Source organism: Cucurbita moschata, unplaced genomic scaffold, assembly GCF_002738365.1.
Source record: "Cucurbita moschata cultivar Rifu unplaced genomic scaffold, Cmos_1.0 Cmo_Scf00005, whole genome shotgun sequence".
Taxonomy (NCBI): domain Eukaryota; kingdom Viridiplantae; phylum Streptophyta; class Magnoliopsida; order Cucurbitales; family Cucurbitaceae; genus Cucurbita; species Cucurbita moschata.
In genome coordinates this window covers 5175658-5192915 of record NW_019268521.1, presented here as the reverse complement: position 1 = coordinate 5192915, position 17258 = coordinate 5175658, and the positions used below count along the sequence as shown (strand labels likewise).

The 17258-nt window shown below is 36.5% G+C and overlaps 2 protein-coding genes across 4 annotated transcripts in view; one reads left to right on the top strand and one right to left on the bottom strand.

Annotated features, from left to right (window-relative positions):
- The window catches only part of LOC111443380 (eukaryotic translation initiation factor 5A-2), a 3192-nt gene extending 1668 nt beyond the window's left edge, over positions 1-1524 (bottom strand). Inside the window, exons 1-3 of the mRNA XM_023081179.1 lie at positions 1299-1524; positions 430-552; positions 288-344 (exon numbers count right to left, since the gene is read on the bottom strand). Of these exons, the coding sequence (XP_022936947.1) occupies positions 288-344; positions 430-552; positions 1299-1421 (303 nt within the window). The 5' untranslated portion in view covers positions 1422-1524. The remainder of the gene's footprint in view (positions 1-287; positions 345-429; positions 553-1298) is intronic.
- Positions 1525-7016: 5492 nt separating this feature from the next.
- LOC111443374 (formin-like protein 18) lies at positions 7017-15856 on the top strand. Of its 3 annotated transcripts, XM_023081166.1 has the most exons (17): positions 7017-7619; positions 7951-8651; positions 9121-9342; positions 9421-11276; positions 11355-11484; positions 11821-11892; positions 12037-12135; positions 12311-12352; positions 13014-13094; positions 13187-13237; positions 13335-13416; positions 13822-13916; positions 14457-14528; positions 14616-14732; positions 14855-14923; positions 15007-15073; positions 15158-15856. In XM_023081166.1, exons 1-17 carry the CDS (start codon positions 7547-7549, stop codon positions 15328-15330), a joined length of 4002 nt encoding a protein of 1333 aa, XP_022936934.1. In that variant the 5' UTR covers positions 7017-7546; the 3' UTR covers positions 15331-15856. The 3 variants fall into 3 exon arrangements, 2 of the variants coding, with proteins under 2 accessions (XP_022936934.1, XP_022936935.1); XR_002710484.1 differs by lacking the exons at positions 14855-14923; positions 15007-15073; positions 15158-15856 and having other exon boundaries at positions 13822-13911; positions 14616-14689; XM_023081167.1 differs by lacking the exons at positions 14457-14528; positions 14616-14732; positions 14855-14923; positions 15007-15073; positions 15158-15856 and having other exon boundaries at positions 13340-13416; positions 13822-13918.
- The last annotated feature ends 1402 nt before the right edge of the window (positions 15857-17258 follow it).

Below are 17258 nucleotides of genomic sequence, written 5' to 3'. Positions count from 1 at the left end.
CCCCCCCCCCCCCCAGCACACACACAAATCCCCGTCTGGAAGTAACACGTGACTGTGACTAACCAATTGCCCGGCTCCTTCCATACAAATCTATGCAAGTAGAGAGTCTAGTGACACCAAACAAACAATACTGGACAATCTGACAGAGCTTCACCTCTGGAATTGCTTACCAAAACAAACTGAAACATGTGTACTTCCAAAAAAATCTAGATATCTATACAAACAAGTTTATCGAAATCATCAAGACCAATTTAATTCAAACAAACTCATATAACCAAATTACTCACAAATCCATCCTCAGAGATATCAATCAGCTGATAATCAGTACGATTAACATGAGGCACCTGCAAAGCATGAAATAAAATCCATTAGCGTAAATGGTAAAATCAAACACAGCACAATGATTCGCAAGCTAAATAGAGTCCATACATCACAATTGTGGGATGATGGAACAATATCTTCGAGCTTCTTGGCAGTGAAGATGTCAATTCCAACAAAGTGACACTTCGCATGGCCGTGCTTGCCTGTCTTAGAAGTTGAAACCTCAACCACCTGCATTACCAAACCAGAGAAAAAAAAAATTCAAAAAGTGGGTTTGGACCCACAGAAACATTGCTTAAAGAGTACGCTTCCAAATGAGGAAGACTACGTGCTTATCCTCTTTAATGCCTAGAATTATAATTTAGTAGCATTATTCAATTAGCCTTCTAGAAGCCTCGTTAGACTTTTACACGAATTATTGGAAGCAAGAGCACTTCCAATAAAATAAACGCGCCACGTGGTTCGTGAAGAGAAAATACCCAAATGGTAAATATGATACCGATAAAATTATGTTCTCTAGATAAAATCAAGATTCAATTACAACTACACGGGAAAAAATGTTCACACCAGCGTCCTCTCAGGAAGGGTTGGAGGAGAAAATAGCACACTGTTGAACGTTGACCAAACGAAACCCAACCATCAAGAGACTCTTCGAAGTCATAGTTTTAAAAAAAAACTCGAAAGTCTGAACAAATATTGTCGGAACAATCGACAATGGTAATTTCAACATCAGATTCATTAATTCTTCCTAATCTAACACTCAATCATACGCAATAAATCACACCGAAATCAGTACAATCAGTAATCGGGCAAAATAAAACTCTCAAATCAACCAAAGATCTAAACGCCCCATACAAAACTCAACCCTAAACAGCACAAGTCGAACCACACAAAACAACATCCAACGATTAAAAAACGAAAAAATCAAACCATCGCAAAAAAACGCACTAAGGCAATAGACAAAAACAACAAATCACCTTGCATGGACGGTTCTTGATGACGATGTAACCGTTCTTCCGGATGGTTCCGGCCTGTTGCGGGTAGGTCTTGGAGGCTCCGGCGTCGGCCTTCGATTCGAAGTGGTGCTCCTCGTCCGACATGGCTGAAGATTTAGTTCTTCTGCAGCTTCCGAGCTTCTTCTTCTATGTCAAACAGTGCGATTCGGTGGAAGCAGAAGGAAAACGAGAGGAAGGAGGAGCGTACGAGTCAAGAGGACGAGGCCGATTTATAGCATCACGTTTCAAGTGGACACGTATGTACCAATTAGGGTTTCTGACGCGAGCCCCCTAAACAATTTTGGTAATTCCTTTTTTCCCCAATTTCTGTGCGAAAACGATCTCAGCCGTCGCTTCTTTTGTTATACCTTTTGACGGTCAGATTATCCTCGACATTTTTTTAATATATTTTTATTTAGATGCTTCCTTATCTGTCAAATGACCTATCAGTTTTTCTTTTCTTTTTAATCAATTAATTTATTATTATTAATTTTTTAAATGTTACATTACCTATCACTTAGCTTTCAAGTATAATAATCTCTACACTTTAATCTTAACCGTTTATATTAAATATCTCCAACCGTTCGATTATCTTTTAAAGTCAAAATATTTAATTAAACTTTTATTTAATCTCTAAATATTTTAAAAAATTAAACCAAATGGTGTAATTTCAAAGCTATCATTAAAAATTAGAATTATAAATGAAGCATAGTTAGATAGAGTTAGGGTTTAATTATTAATAGAAATGATAATCCAAATTCACCTAATTGTTTGATTATGTCACGTCGTGAAAAATTTAACCTATAATCGAGTGGATAGTGAAACCACTTTTATTTTTTAATAAAATTATCGCTTTCTAATAAATGGGAGGTCAACATTTCATCATGTTTTATTGACAACGTAATTAAGAGATAAACATATTTTAAAAATTTATAGTAATTTCAAATTTATTTGTTTTATTATCTATTTTTTTATTCCTGTTTTAAAAATAGCCAAATTTACAAAAAAAACAGCTTTTAAAAATTTATTTGTATGGTGATTGGAAACGATCATAAATATAAAATAAAATAAAATATCATAAATAAATAAATAAATAAACAAAATTGTTATCAAAGCGTGATCAGCGGGGAATGATTTTGCTCCCTCCTTTTTTAATCCTTTATTTTAATTTATTATTATTATTATTTTAAATCTTTATCTTTTTATGAATGAACCCTACCAAGCAATTATTTTTTAGTAATTAAAATAACCCATTTTCACGAAAATAAATATATTCCATAAATCTGTGAACTTTTTATCTCTTATTTATATATTTTTTTCTAATGGGGATTTTTTTATTTTTTATTTTTTATTTTTTAAATCTTTGCGATGCCTTTTGCCTTTTTATATTTTATTTTTGACAATATATTCTATATACAAATTTAATTTGTGGACGTCAACCTCTCTTTTAAGTCTTACCATTAATGAATGGGATCCGACTTTTTAAAAAATATTATAAATAAATTGACAGAATCATTCAAAAGGCCAATTTTGAAGAATATTTAATTAATTAATTTTTATTTTATGTGATTGGACGGTTGTTAGTTTATTTTATTTATTGGTTAGCCCTCTAAACATTTTGTTACCATATTTACATTTTATAGTAATTATTATTATTTTCTGCATGGGGAGATACTTAATTTGATATTTCATAAATAATTAAGTTATACTTAAATTAAAAATGAAGTTTTGGAAAGGAATCAACCATATTTGTTAGACCATTCATTCAAATTTTACTTTAAAATCGGTAATGCGTAATTTTTACGTATAAATACTTCAAATAGAATGTTTAATATAAATTAAAAAATGACGTGAGAATCGTTCTATCTCATTTAAATTATATATTTTTTAAAATCAAATACGAGGAAAGCAACCATTTTCAAAATTTCCCATTTATAAATTCTGCACCACTGTTTTCATCTTATCCTACTAATATTTAAATTTGTAGTTAAACTATATATTAAAAAAATAAAAAATAAATAAAAAAATTAATTTTTTTTGTAAAAATTCTCTTAAAACATAGATAATAAATATAAATAAATTAATAAGTAGAGGGAGTGTATAAATTAAAATTTTAAAAATCAAATATTTTTTTTTTAAAAAAAAAGCAATTAATTAAGGTTTTTAAAGGGATTAAATGGAATCTAAAGAAAAAAGTAAAAAGAAGTTTTAAAAGGAGCCCCTAAGACTCGAACTTTGGCATATTTGCAAGCATCCAACCAAGAGTGACAAAATTCCAAATATTTGAGACTTGAGGGGGATTTTAGCAAAATTTGAGCAAGAGAGTTTGCAATGGGACAGTACCTAATTAAGATAAGAAGGAATCTGATTGCATGGTCGGTTGTGATTTTTGAATTGACAATTCTTTCCACCCTCTCATGGTCTTCGGTGCGCATCTTCAAAATAAAGTAACCTACGCCCCTGCTTTCGGCATGTCCACCATATCTCTGTTCATCATCATTCCAACCTCACATTTTAGGGTTAGAGCAACATAATCCAAAGCTGCAACAATATTATATGTTCGAACTCCTATAGTATTCATTTCTATTCGAATAATATTGATTTCTCCCTCGTATACAAATTTACGAGTCCACGAGTAAGGAAAAAACAGAAGGACATGAACAAATGATATACAACACAAAATTTTCTCAACCGTGATTTCTATGTGTTCATATCGGTTGGAGAAGAGAACGAAATATTCTTTATAGTGATGTAGAAACCTCTCTCTAATAGACACATGTTAAAACAGTGTGGCTGACGGCAATATATAACGAGCTAAAACGGACAATATGTAATAGTAATAGAATTTGGCTGTTACAAATGATATCAGAGCCAAACACCGAACGGTGTGTCAATGAGGACATTGGACACTCAAGAGGAGTGGATTGTAAGATCTCAAATCGGTTAGAGAGGAGAACAAAATATTTCTTATAAGGATGTGGAAACTTCTTCCTAATAGACGTGTGTTAAAATCGTACGACTGACGACGATATAAGTCAAAACGGACAACAGAATGCAGCATTTCTATTACACATAGTATGTAGAACGTCTCGAAATAAATATGAGAAAGGGGACAATATCTACTAATAATGAGCTTGGGCTGTTATAAATAGTATTATAGCTAAACACTGAGCGGTGTACCAGCAAGGACGCTGGGCTATCAAGGGAAGTGGATTGTGAGATCCCACGTCGATTAGAGAGGAGAATGAAGCATTCCTTGTAAAGAGTGTGGAAACCTTTCCGTAAAAGACTCGTTTTAAAGCTTTGAAGAGAAGTCCAAAACTAAAAGTTAAAAAAAAAAAAAAAAAAAAACGGGCTACGGGCTTGAGCTTGGGCCGATAGAATTGTACTCCATGAAATTAAAGATACCAATGTGGGGTAATAAAACCATCCACCATTTTTTCACTTTTCAAGTAGGATGAGTGATCACATCACGAACATCACGAACTACCACTGTCAAACCATAATTCTTAGCTTAATTCTCTCATACATACCTTAATTCTTAGCTTTTCTATGAGTCCCGATGAACATTCAACATCCAAGGGGAGCTGCAAACGTTCTAACTCGGCCTCAAACTCAGATTCGAGTTCGTCGATCCATTCCTGACATTCGCTAGCTCAGACGAAAATGATTTAAACAATTTGAACCATCCAAATGAACTAAGTGCTATGAAAGAATTTTAATGAAATGTTTGCTATCTTATGAATTTTATGAACATTTTAGATTGTTGGACTTCGAAAATTTCAAAGACTGCATACGAATTGCCAGATTCAGAGGTAGCTATGCACAATCCATTCGGACTTGGAACATTACCATTTCTTCAGTTCCTAATCGTTTTGATTATATTCTCAATCAACGCAGCCAAACATCGACATATAAAATAGCATTACCAATTCGAAATCGATTCAATCATACTCGCTCACCTGGCCCTAAAATCTCCGCCGGTGAAGACGACGAAGCGCCGCCGTCAACTCCAATCCTCGAGCACCTACATCAACGGACCTCCATCTTCTTTCCTCTCTTAACCTCCCCCTCCGCTCTCCTCCGCTTCGGTAAGCTCCCACCGAATTCGCCGGCAGGCGCTCTCCGGTGTCGGACAAACCAAAATCTCCGGCAAATCCGTCGCCGTCCTCGTCTCTCAGAGAATATCAACCACTCGGAAGAGACGGCCCGTCCCGTTGCAGGAACTTCATAAGAGCGAATGCGATCACTTCGGACGTCCTCGTTTTCTCCAGGCTTGATTAAGATCTTCAATAACTTCGTCGTTTCTGATAATGGAGAATTGGCGCTCAATCATTTCAAAGTGTTCATGATTTTTCAATTTGGTGTTAATGGCTGAAAATGAAATCGGATTGGACTCAACAGTTTCGTGTATAATTGTTAACATTTCAAATTCCCGCCAATTCAAAATTCTTTTCTTTCTTTAATTTTTATTTACCTAATTTCTTACATTTCCTTCAAATGGCTTTCCGACTTTACCTTTAAATTCTTGATTTGGTAATTTGGTAGGGCATATATAATCTAACGTCCATTTATTTTAAATATAGAATATTTCCGTTAAAGGTATATATTTCATAAAAAAATTTCTTATCTGAAACAAATGTTGAAATCTACAATATTAATGCATTTTCTGTTATTTATTATAAAATCGTTACTTACGTTCCAAAAAAAAGAGGACGACCAAGGGTATTAAGATCCTAGGGTCGAGCCTAATTTTAATTAATTGCATGTATTCGTTCGAGCTACGTGAGTCGAACAAGGACACAACGATCATAAATCCTAAGTCAACTCCCATAAATAGAGACACGTGTAAGCTACGTTACACGACTCCAACTATTCTAATACGAACATAAACCCTAGTTCGATTTATATATAAACATTGTGTTGTGACAAGCATCACAATCCCAGTAAGTTATATAGTGCAACACATACCAGATATTGTTATTTTCAAACTTGCTCGAGTTTTAAAATGTGTTATACTAGAGAGAGGTTTTCAGACCCAATCCACCACACACTAAGCTTCGTTCCGCGTTCTACTAAAGAGAGATTTTCACACCGTTCATAAAAATTCATTCATCTCTCCAACCGATGTGGGTCTCACAACCCACCACACACAATTCAGTGTCTAGCTCTAATACCATTTGTAACAACTCAAGCAGTAAGAACTTAGTCTTTAAATGTTTTTAACTTTTATAGCAATTTAGTTAATTAAAAAAAAACTAAAATTTAATAATTTTCTATTTACATATAACAATAATATAATTAATTGTATACTACAAAAAATTAAAACCATTACATAATGAAAACGAATAATTAATTCTAATGTAAAATTTAAAATTGGAATTACATTGCTATAAATGGTTACAAAATTAAATAAATAAATAAATAAATAAATATTTTAAGCTGCTAATATTAGTAAAATGTTATAACTAAATCATATATTTGATTAAAATACAGCGAATATTTTAAATGTGGCCGAGGAACACACGTGTAAAAAGCTGAACAGGTACAGATCTCATCTAACTTCCATCATTTTGTTTTTTAATATTTCACGCAAAGAACAAAAAGGAAAAAGAAATTAAAGAAAAAAAAATTTAAACATCATCGTCATCGTAATTAACAACTAACATTGATTTACTAATTAAAAAAAAAAAAAAAAAGAAAGAAAATTAGAGAAAGCGTCACAGAGAGGAGGTAGATAGAGACAAACCTCAGATCCTCCATTAACGACCGCCATATCCATTTCTTTCTTTGTTTACAGTGTTTTCTCTGTCATTCTAATTTTTCTTCGTTAACCAAATTTGTTGGAATATTCCACTACTTTCTCTCTCTCTCTCAATTTCTTTCTGGTTCTTTCTTTTGTGTTCTTCGGACATGGAAGCTTGAATTGATTGAAAGCTAAGTCAATCTTGAGATATCAAGTGTGAACGTGACGGCAACGACGGCCTCACCGAAAGAAAGTGTTCGCTTAAAGGCCAATAAAGAAATCCGTTTCCATTTTGGTTCCGGAATTTACACTCTCTGCCATACACAATCATGAGATTCTGCAATTGATCGTCCTCGCCGGGGATTTGGTGGTCCGCGAGGGTGAAATTAGCTGCAATGTGTCGTCCTAATGCTTGTTCTAATTGTGGATTTGATTTGTAGGAGCGCGGTTTTGTGCTCATTTGGATCTTAACCACAATATCACAATGGCCCTATTTCGCAAGTTCTTTTATCGGAAGCCACCGGACGGGCTGTTAGAGATATCCGAAAGGGTTTATGGTATGTCCTACTTCGATTAACTGTTGATTGAAGTTTAATTTCAAGTAACATTATGGTATTCTACATGAAAATTTGTTGCTAAAAGTCACTATAGCTGCTGTATTTGTGGGCCTTTATAATCATTGAGTATTGAATGAGGTTGTGTATGTTCCACTTTTTTTCCCCTTAAAGATACTGCAAATTCAACACACTTGTGCGTTAAATTGTGAGTATTGAATGAATATTTTTCCAAGTTATGAATCATTTCTTGTAAATGCATGTGTAGTGTTGCTTGATTGTAGATGATTGTAGATGATTGGGAAGTAGGATGAACAAGTGAATGTATGTGCAGTTTTCGATAGCTGCTTTACGACGGAGGTATTGGAAGAGGATGAATACAAGGTCTATATTGGAGGCATTGTAGGAAAGCTTCGTGAGAGTCTCACCGACGCTTCGTTCATGGTGTTTAATTTTCGAGAAGGGGAGGGTCATAGCCTCATTACGAATATATTATCTGTATTTGATATGACCGTCATGGATTATCCGAGACAATATGAAGGCTGCCCTCTACTCACCATGGAGATGATCCACCACTTCTTAAGATCCAGTGAAAGCTGGCTCTCACTTGGGCAGCAAAATGTACTTTTGATGCATTGCGAAAGAGGGGGGTGGCCTGTCTTGGCTTTCATGTTGGCCGCTCTTCTGATTTACAGGAAGCAATACGCAGGGGAGCAGAAAACTTTGGACATGATTTACAAGCAAGCGCCTCGGGAGCTTTTGCAGTTGATGTCACCTCTTAACCCGTTGCCTTCACAGTTGAGGTATCTTCAATATGTATCAAGGAGAAATGTGGGCTCGCAATGGCCTCCGCTCGACAGGGCGCTCACTCTAGACTGCATTATTATTAGATTGATTCCTAATATGGATGGGGAGGGTGGTTGTCGCCCAATATTCAGGATATATGGACAGGATCCCTTTTTGGTGGCGGATCGAACTTCCAAAGTATTGTTCTCAACCCCCAAAAAGAGTAAACTTGTTCGTCAGTTTAAGCAGGTGACCTCTTTTTTTTCCCTTATAAATAGAGGATCGAGCGGATATTGCCCACTTTTTGGTTGTCCATATTTTTTGAAACTTTCTTTTGGGAATTGCTTTCTCTGTTTATCGAGTTTTTCAATGCCAAGACTTACTAATTTCTGCAGATCGGTAGTTCTTTCTCGAAACGTTTTTCTCTTTAGTCATGCGTTCCATGTAAGAGAAGACAAATAGTATTTTACTATGCAAGTAAACTTTCATAGTTTTGTCTGTGGTGGGAAGCCTTTGTGAGATCCCACATTGGTTGGAGAAGGGAACGAAGCATTCCTTATAAGGGTGTAGAAACCTCTCCCTAGTAGAAGCATTTTAAAATCTTGAGGGAAGGCCCAAAGAGGACAATATCTGCTAGCGGTAGTCGCTTGATGGATGCATATTGCTGACCGTTTGTAGGTTCTGGCTGTTTCCGTAATTCCTTCTTACTTTGTTACAGGTAGATTGTGAACTACTTAAAATTGATATCCATTGCCATATACAAGGTGATGTTGTTCTTGAATGTATAAGTTTGGACAATGATCTGGTAAGGGAGGAGATGATGTTTCGGGTTATGTTTAACACAGCATTTATAAGGTCAAATATTTTGATGCTTAACCGTGACGACATTGATATCGTATGGCATGCAAACGATCAATTTCCAAAGGATTTCCGAGCAGAGGTATTATTATTATTATTTTATTTTATTTTTTTCTTGTGTTTATCTTCTCTAGACTAAATAAATTGTGTTTGGATGAAGATTCTTTTCTCAGAGATGGATGCTTCCGCATCACTTGTTTCAATTGAATTGCCAAATATTGAGGAGAAAGATGGCCTTCCGATTGAAGCATTTGCTAGAGTTCAAGAGATCTTTAGCACTGAGGACTGGCTAAGCCCAAAGGCTAATGCAGCTCTTAATATGCTCCAGAAAATAACAGCTACGAATTTTCTTACAGAGAAACTGGCTAGTTCCAGCCCTTTAGAGAGAACCGAGATGCTCGACTTATCTCTTGATAAACTAGCTATGGAATCAGAGACAATGGAAGACGATGTTATAAGTCCCCGATCGAAGATGGATACAAATCAATATCAGCCTTCTTTTGAACTATCCCACGCTGCAAGTTCAGCGAGATCAAAGATTGAACCCCCAGAATTGCAGGTTGCTCTCCAACTACCAGTTCAGTCTAAAATCATCACCCAACGAGTACCTGAACCTCCATTGTCGACGCCAGACTCCTTCCCTAGTTCTGTGCAAGGTTCACCTCGCGCAATATTAAGATATCACAGTGCACCCTCAGCTCTTGGCATTACAGCTTTATTACATGATCATTCCACATTTAGTGGTAAAGAAGTCCTACAACCAACAATGTCTTCACCATCATCTGGTCTGTTGAGTATGCGTGCTCTAGATTCCCTGAAAGACATTCAACCTAGTAAGCTTCCTATTTTGCCAACTTCAACCATTACTGATCCGTTGACACTTCACCAACGTTCCTTGAAACCTCTAAAATTTTCACATCCTCAACCTCCTCAAACCGCTCCACGGGGGAGAAGTCAATTGTCACCTTCTTCATCTCAACCAACACCTACCTCTTTTCGTCGGGAGTCCCCACCCTCTTTCAATGAGAGTGAACCTTCAAGATCCTCTTCTAAGGAATCATTTTCTGTTCCCATTCATCCCTCACCTTCGGCTTTAGTAACATCTCTATGTACTAGTAGGACGAATGGTTCGTTTTCCCCACCCGCACCACAACCTCCTTCTACGACAGTACTGTTATCCTCTACGAAGAACTTGACGAGTGCCTCTACCCTTCCCTTCCCTCCTCCTCCTCCTCCTCCTCCATGTTGTACCCCTAACTTGGGTGCTAGTGTTGTCTCGCCAACATCAGTGCCCCAACCCCCACCTCCACCTCCTTCATTGAAGGACTCTATAATCACAGTCATGCATGATCCCCGATCTCCACCTCTCGCCCCACCCTTGCCTCCATCTTTTTTGAGTTCAACACCTACTTGTGATTCTACTATCACACCTCCTCCTAGTCTTGCACCACAAGATTCTGCCACGGTAGTTAGGAACTCAACGGTTGTACCTAGCGCTCCACCTCCCCCACCTCTCCCATCTCATTCTTCTTCAAGTCCTAGTACTATATCTTCAGTGCCACCCCCGCCACCCCCTCCTAGTCTTGCACCAAATGTCTCTGCCCCCCCTCCTCCTCCTCCACCACCTTTTGCAAATTCTGGATCCACCTTATGTTCAGGTGCTGTAACGTCAGCTCCACCTGCTCCACCTCCTCCAGGTTTTTCAATGAAGGAGTCTGCAACACATGCTCCACCTGCACCCCCTCCCCCAGGTCTCAACGGTAATAAACTTTCAAATGTCAATGGTACTTCCTCACAGTCTCACGTTGGCACTAACAACAGCAACATACCTTCTATTCCTGGACCACCTTCCAGTGGTCTATTCAGTGCAAAGGCACGATGCATTGGACGTTTGAACTCCAAAAACCAGTCTCAACCTAAAAGGTCCAATTTGAAGCCTTATCACTGGTTAAAATTAACGAGGGCCATGCAAGGAAGCTTGTGGGCAGAGACACAAAAAAGTGATGAAGCTTCCAAGTACATATCATATATTTTAGTTGTCTCTTATATATTATAAGCTTCCTCTTTTTAATTTAGTTAATCTACTTGTGATAGAGCTCCGGAGTTTGACATGTCCGAACTTGAAAGTCTTTTCTCTGCAGCTGCACCAAATTCAAAATCTGGAGGTTTGGGTGGAAATTCAAATCGCCCAGCCTCAGGGCCGAAATCAGAGAAAGTTCAATTGGTAAACAAAGAATTAAACTTATTATCACGTTTATTTCTTTTGATTGAAGATTCAAGCTAGTTTTGACATAATTTTAGGCGTCTAAGGAGTTCAATCCCATTCATTGATTCTCTAAGTGAAAAATATATATGAACTATCCTACGTTTAGGTATCAACTAGTGCATAGCATACATTCTTTTCTAAGTTTGTACGAATATAATTACATCTACGCGTCATTGGATATCTCATTGGTAGTTATATAATATGAAAATTGTGGCTAACACACTGACCTTTATACATCTTTAAATATTTCCATTGAAAGCTACTTATGTTTCATGTTTTCACTTGTTCTGGCAGATTGAACTTCGACGGGCATATAATTGCGAAATTATGCTCTCTAAAGTTAAGATTCCTTTGCCCGATATGATGGTGAGTTATTCATCTTTCTCGAAGCCAAAAAAACGGGGGTTTTGAACAATATATGAACAAGACAGTAAACATCTTAATCACGTCGTCGAAATCATAATGCATTAAATAGTTCCTGATTATTTGTTTTGGTATTACCATTTTCAGTGTTCAGTACTTGCATTGGATGAGTCGGCATTAGATGTGGATCAGGTTGAGAACCTAATCAAGTTTTGTCCAACAAAGGAAGAAATGGAATTACTTAAGGTGTACTTATTTCCTTCTGTGCAAGTGCCTAAATTCAGTGGTCTGAATCATATTGTATTTTCTTGTAGTTTGCACTAATTCTTTGTGGTCTGCTTTGATCTCTACCTGATTTTTGTTGGAAATTTTTCTTGCCCCTTTTCTGATATTGAATTCTTTTTGCTGCTTTTACATTCAGGGGTACAGTGGGGATAAGGAGAACTTGGGAAAATGTGAACAGGTGTGTTAACCTTTCTCTCTCTCGTCCCTTCTAGCTTTTGTTTTGTTTTTTTATAATCTCATAGTCAACTTATAGTCAACTTATCATCAATTCAACTGTGAGATCTCACATCAGTTGGAGAGGGGAATGAAACATTCCTTATAAGGGTGTGGAAACCTCTTCCTAGTAGACGCATTTTAAAATCATGAGGCTGACGGTGATACGTAACAGACCAAAGCAGGCAATATCTGCTAGCGGTGGGCTTGAGCTGTTACGAATGGTATCAGAGCCAGACACCGAGCGGTGTGCCAGCGAGGACGCTGGCCTCCAAAGGGGGTGGATTGTGAGACCCCACCTTGGTTGGAGAGGGGAACAGATCATTCCCTATAAGGGTAGCTGGCCTCCAAAGGAGGTGGATTGTGAGATCCCACCTTAGTTGGAGAGGGGAACAGATCATTCCCTATAAGGGTATGGAAACCTCTCCCTAATAGACGCATTTTAAAACCGTGAGGTTGACGGAGATACGTAATAACCCAAAGCAGACAATATATCTACTAACGGTGGGCTTGGGCTTGGGCTGTTACATCAACCCTTCCATTATATGTTTTGTTTCTCATGTTATTTGTTGAGATTTTGTTTGCCACAAAAAAGTTAACCTGCTTCTCTCTTTTCCCCCCAACAGTTCTTTTTAGAATTGATGAAAGTCCCACGAGTAGAGTCGAAGCTAAGGGTTTTTTCTTTCAAGATACAATTCCATTTGCAGGTGAGGCGACAATCCATTTAATTATTCCATTCCTTTTTCCTCTTTCCATTTTTATACTACCTGTAACCAATTTCACTATTTTCACTTTCTAGGCCTCTGACCTTAGAAATAATCTGAACACTATCAATTCGACATCTGATGAGGCAAGTCATATTCATCTGAATTTTCTTAATTTTAGTGCATATGATTATTAATTTGGACTTCTTCACATTTTAAACCCTTTCTCAATGTGTTCGTCAGATCAGAAGTTCGGTAAAGTTGAAAAGGGTAATGCAAACTATCCTTTCGTTGGGTAACGCTTTGAACCACGGAACGGCTAGAGGTGAGAGAGTCTTTTTCCCTTTCATATATGCATCACAGATTAGTACCATTTACACATGTTCTTACACCACTTTCATAATTTATATTTTTGAATTTCAACTTCTTTTAAATCTTAAGCTACTTTAACTTGTACTAATCTTTTATGAATTTAATATTGATTTTTTTAATAAATTGTTCTAGATAAAAATCTGACTTATAAAGTCACTTCTTTAAGCCTTAAAGATGTTTATAAAGAAGTAAATAAATTCATGCTGTAACGATGAAGAATTATATTTCTAACAAGTGTTAGTGTTTACTGATTCTGTAACATTGTCTTTAGTTTCTGCTCTGTTATTAAAACTTTTGACGGGTATTACCAAGACTTCAAGTGTGCTGCTCTTATGGGTTCTTGCTATTGTTCATGTAGGTTCGGCGATTGGATTTCGGCTTGATAGTCTCCTCAAACTCACTGATACACGAGCGAGGAACAACAAGATGACTCTCATGCATTATCTATGTAAGGTAGACTTCTCCTGTTCTGTTCAATACATTTCTTATTTTGCTTGTCAAATAATTTCTTAGGCTTGCACTCAGAGTGTTGCAGTCTTCTTTTAATTGTATTTCAGCAAGACCCTTTTTCTCTTCCAGTGAAGCACGCTCCCGTCCCACCGCACTTAGTACAAATGATTTGCTATTGTCGATGCTATTTGTGTAGTCCACATACATTGTTTTCTTCTTGACGATTCTGCAGGGTGAGGAAGTTTCAACGTAAATCGTGCGTAAATAGTAAAAATGACAATGCACGAACCCTTCCCTGAGCATGAACCAGGGAAGGGTTCTAATATAGTGACAAAGATTAGTCAATCCAACTATCGGATCTTTATAAAGGTAGCATTTAACACGCGCATAGGAAAATATATATATATAAATATATCTAAATGGCTGGTGAAGTGAACTTGCTGAATTGAAGAAATGTTGTTTTGTTGATGAGGATTGAACTTCGATGTCGTGTTTTATACGTGCAAATGTTGTTTTGTAAGATATCTACGTGATTGAGTACAGGTGCTTGCTGAAAAGCTGCCAGAACTTTTAGATTTTCCAAAGGACCTTGTGAGTTTGGAAGCTTCTACAAAGGTATTGTTTCTTCAATTCTTTCGTTCCTGTGTAGTTCTGACCAATTTCCAGTGTTGTTTTGAAGTTAATCGTTTAGTAATTATGCAGATACAACTGAAATATTTGGCAGAGGAAATGCAAGCCATAAGCAAAGGGCTGGAGAAGGTCGTTCAGGAATTGGCTAATTCCGAGAACGACGGGCACGTTTCAGAAAATTTTTGTCAGGTAAATTCTAGCAGTTAATGAAGGACAGTCCTATAATAGTTTGCTCAAGAAGGGCTTCAAATTAAGAGTTGTAGATGCTTCTCCTCTTGCTGATATCATATTGTTTACTTTGATATACTCAGACTTTAAAAAACTTCCTTTCTCATGCTGAGGCCGAAGTGAGGTCTCTTGCCTTTCTTTATTCTAATGTGGTATGTATGATGCTCTTTCCTCTGTTTTTTATTTATATCTTGAAAGCAGCATTATAAATTCCCTTAACTTTGGACATTTTCAGGGTAGAAATGCTGATGCACTTGCTCTTTATTTCGGCGAAGATCCAGCACGTTGCCCTTTCGAGCAAGGTATTTGCTACTACCCTCCGAGCTATATTGTCCCGATCGAGAAATAGAATTTACTAATCGTCGAACAACTTTGTTTGTAATCAGTTGTTTCTACACTGTTCAATTTCGTGAGGATGTTCGTGCGAGCGCATGAAGAAAACTGTAAGCAGCTTGATTATGAAAAGAAGAAAGCACAGAAGGAAGCTGCAGAAAAGGATAAGTTAAAGGTCAGTACCCCGAAAAAGGAGTCACGATTCTTCATGCAGACACCAACCTAGCGTAGCGACATCGAACGATCTGGAGTGTCCTAACAAACATGTCTGTAACATACTAAGTTATTCTACATACACTGTGATCAAAGTAACCCATAACCCATCATGCGCAATCGAATAATGCCAACGTCAACGTCAACGTCGCTCATATTGGATTGAAGAACGTTTCAATGGCACAGGATGTAGAATAAGTAGCGGGTGTTCGGATGAAACTAAGAAGCAGCAAGTCGGCTACCAAACGTGTATAATTTGTTAACAAAAGAAGAAATAATTACAGGGATCTGGAACTCATCAGCCATTGTGTTGCTGTCATGTTTGTGTAACTGAGTTACTGATAGGATGGTAGAGTTTTGGGGCGCAGAAGCACTCAAATAGGATTTGGTTAGATTAGAGCTGTGGCTGTAAAATATATTGTATGTAATAGTAGTTTGTTCATGTTCCATTTAACACATTCATTACCCTGCAATTCTTTCCTCATTACTTTGTTATCATCTTTCATTCTTTCTTAAAATAACATAAAAATGCCTTTCGAGTTTGAAGATTTGCGATCTAATCCACGTTTCTAGTTTCCTCCGTCAAGTGTCTAATTGGTCCTCTACCTCGAACTTTTGTTTTTGGTCTTTCATCTACTGAAAAAGCGGGTTTAATTGCTCAGCTTCAGAGATTTCTAGGTAGAATTGGCATACGTTTGCTATTCAAAATTGGAATGGAGAATGACTTTAAGATAAAAGAACACGAATTCGACAGTGAATGAGATCAGTCGAGTGGTCTCAGTTCGAGATAGGATTGCACGTGTTTTCTATTTCAACTCATAAGGTTCGAGTGGGCTGATTGCACGTGTGTTTTCTATTTCGACTCACAAGACTAGGTTTGACACCCGAATTATTTCATCATAAGACCAATCCTAATTAATCATTTGTTCAAGATGGGCTTGAAAAATGGGTCACGAGTACATACTGCATCATGTTCGAGATGGGCTTAAAAAATAGATTGGAAGTACTCCGAGATATAAACCAGGGCGAACCTACGAATTTTTTCCTTTATTAAGTCGATATCAGACTAAATTCACATTCTTTATGCATTATAAAAGAGGATATAAATGTCTGATAGGGAAGCTTTTGATGGAAAAAATGATGGGCGTCTAAGACTAATAATAGAAAGAACAAAAAGATGAGAAACAAAGAAATTTGAAGTCAATGGGCATTGGAATTCAAACAATTATTAATCCATCAATTCACAAACTCCAACTCCTTTTCACGCACGACAAGTTAAGTGTATCTTCTTCAACTCTTGTCTTCTTCAGTCAACTTTTGCGGACGATTTTGTTCCCATTCCCTCCCCCTTTCCATACTTGTCTTCTTAGGTCGAACGCGGAGAAATTCGAACTTTTAACTTATTTAGTCGAGGGATACACAATTTTATCATTTTGTTCAGCCTCGAATATACGGCTAATATATATATATATATATTTTTTAAAAATTAATTATCGATCTGATCTCTATGGTTAAATTTTTTATTTTTAAATATAATATATAAAAGTGGGAATTTGAACTTTTGACTTTTTGTTTGAGGATGTCATGTCTCGAAATGTCGAGCTATGTTTAGGTGTTTCTTACCTACTTTAACCCGTTCTTATTTTCTTCATTTTTTAAGTAGTTATAGATATTAATAAATTCAACCGATACATTTCATCAAAGAGAAAATAGCCACCTATTGTCACCTAATATTAGAAAACGTGTAGCGAATTTAATAAAGACTTAGCATGATTGCCAGGGACCAATTGAAATTTTAAAAATCTAAAAAAAAATAAAAAAATCTGGATATCAAATTGGACCAAATTGATAAATTGTGATTTAGGTTTCTCTATCTCAAACTGCTAAACATTAATTTTCACAAAAAAAAAAAAAAAAAAAAAAAAAAAAAAAAAAAAAAAA

What these genes read in the sequence shown, in the direction of transcription:
- LOC111443374 (XM_023081166.1), top strand. Translation starts at nt 7,547, where the DNA reads ATGGCCCTATTTCGCAAGTTCTTTTATCGGAAGCCACCGGACGGGCTG. An exon ending in GATATCCGAAAGGGTTTATG is followed by an intron (nt 7,620 to 7,950) that starts GTATGTCCTACT and finishes ATGTATGTGCAG; the next exon opens with TTTTCGATAGCTGCTTTACG. An exon ending in CCTTTCTTTATTCTAATGTG is followed by an intron (nt 14,924 to 15,006) that starts GTATGTATGATG and finishes GGACATTTTCAG; the next exon opens with GGTAGAAATGCTGATGCACT.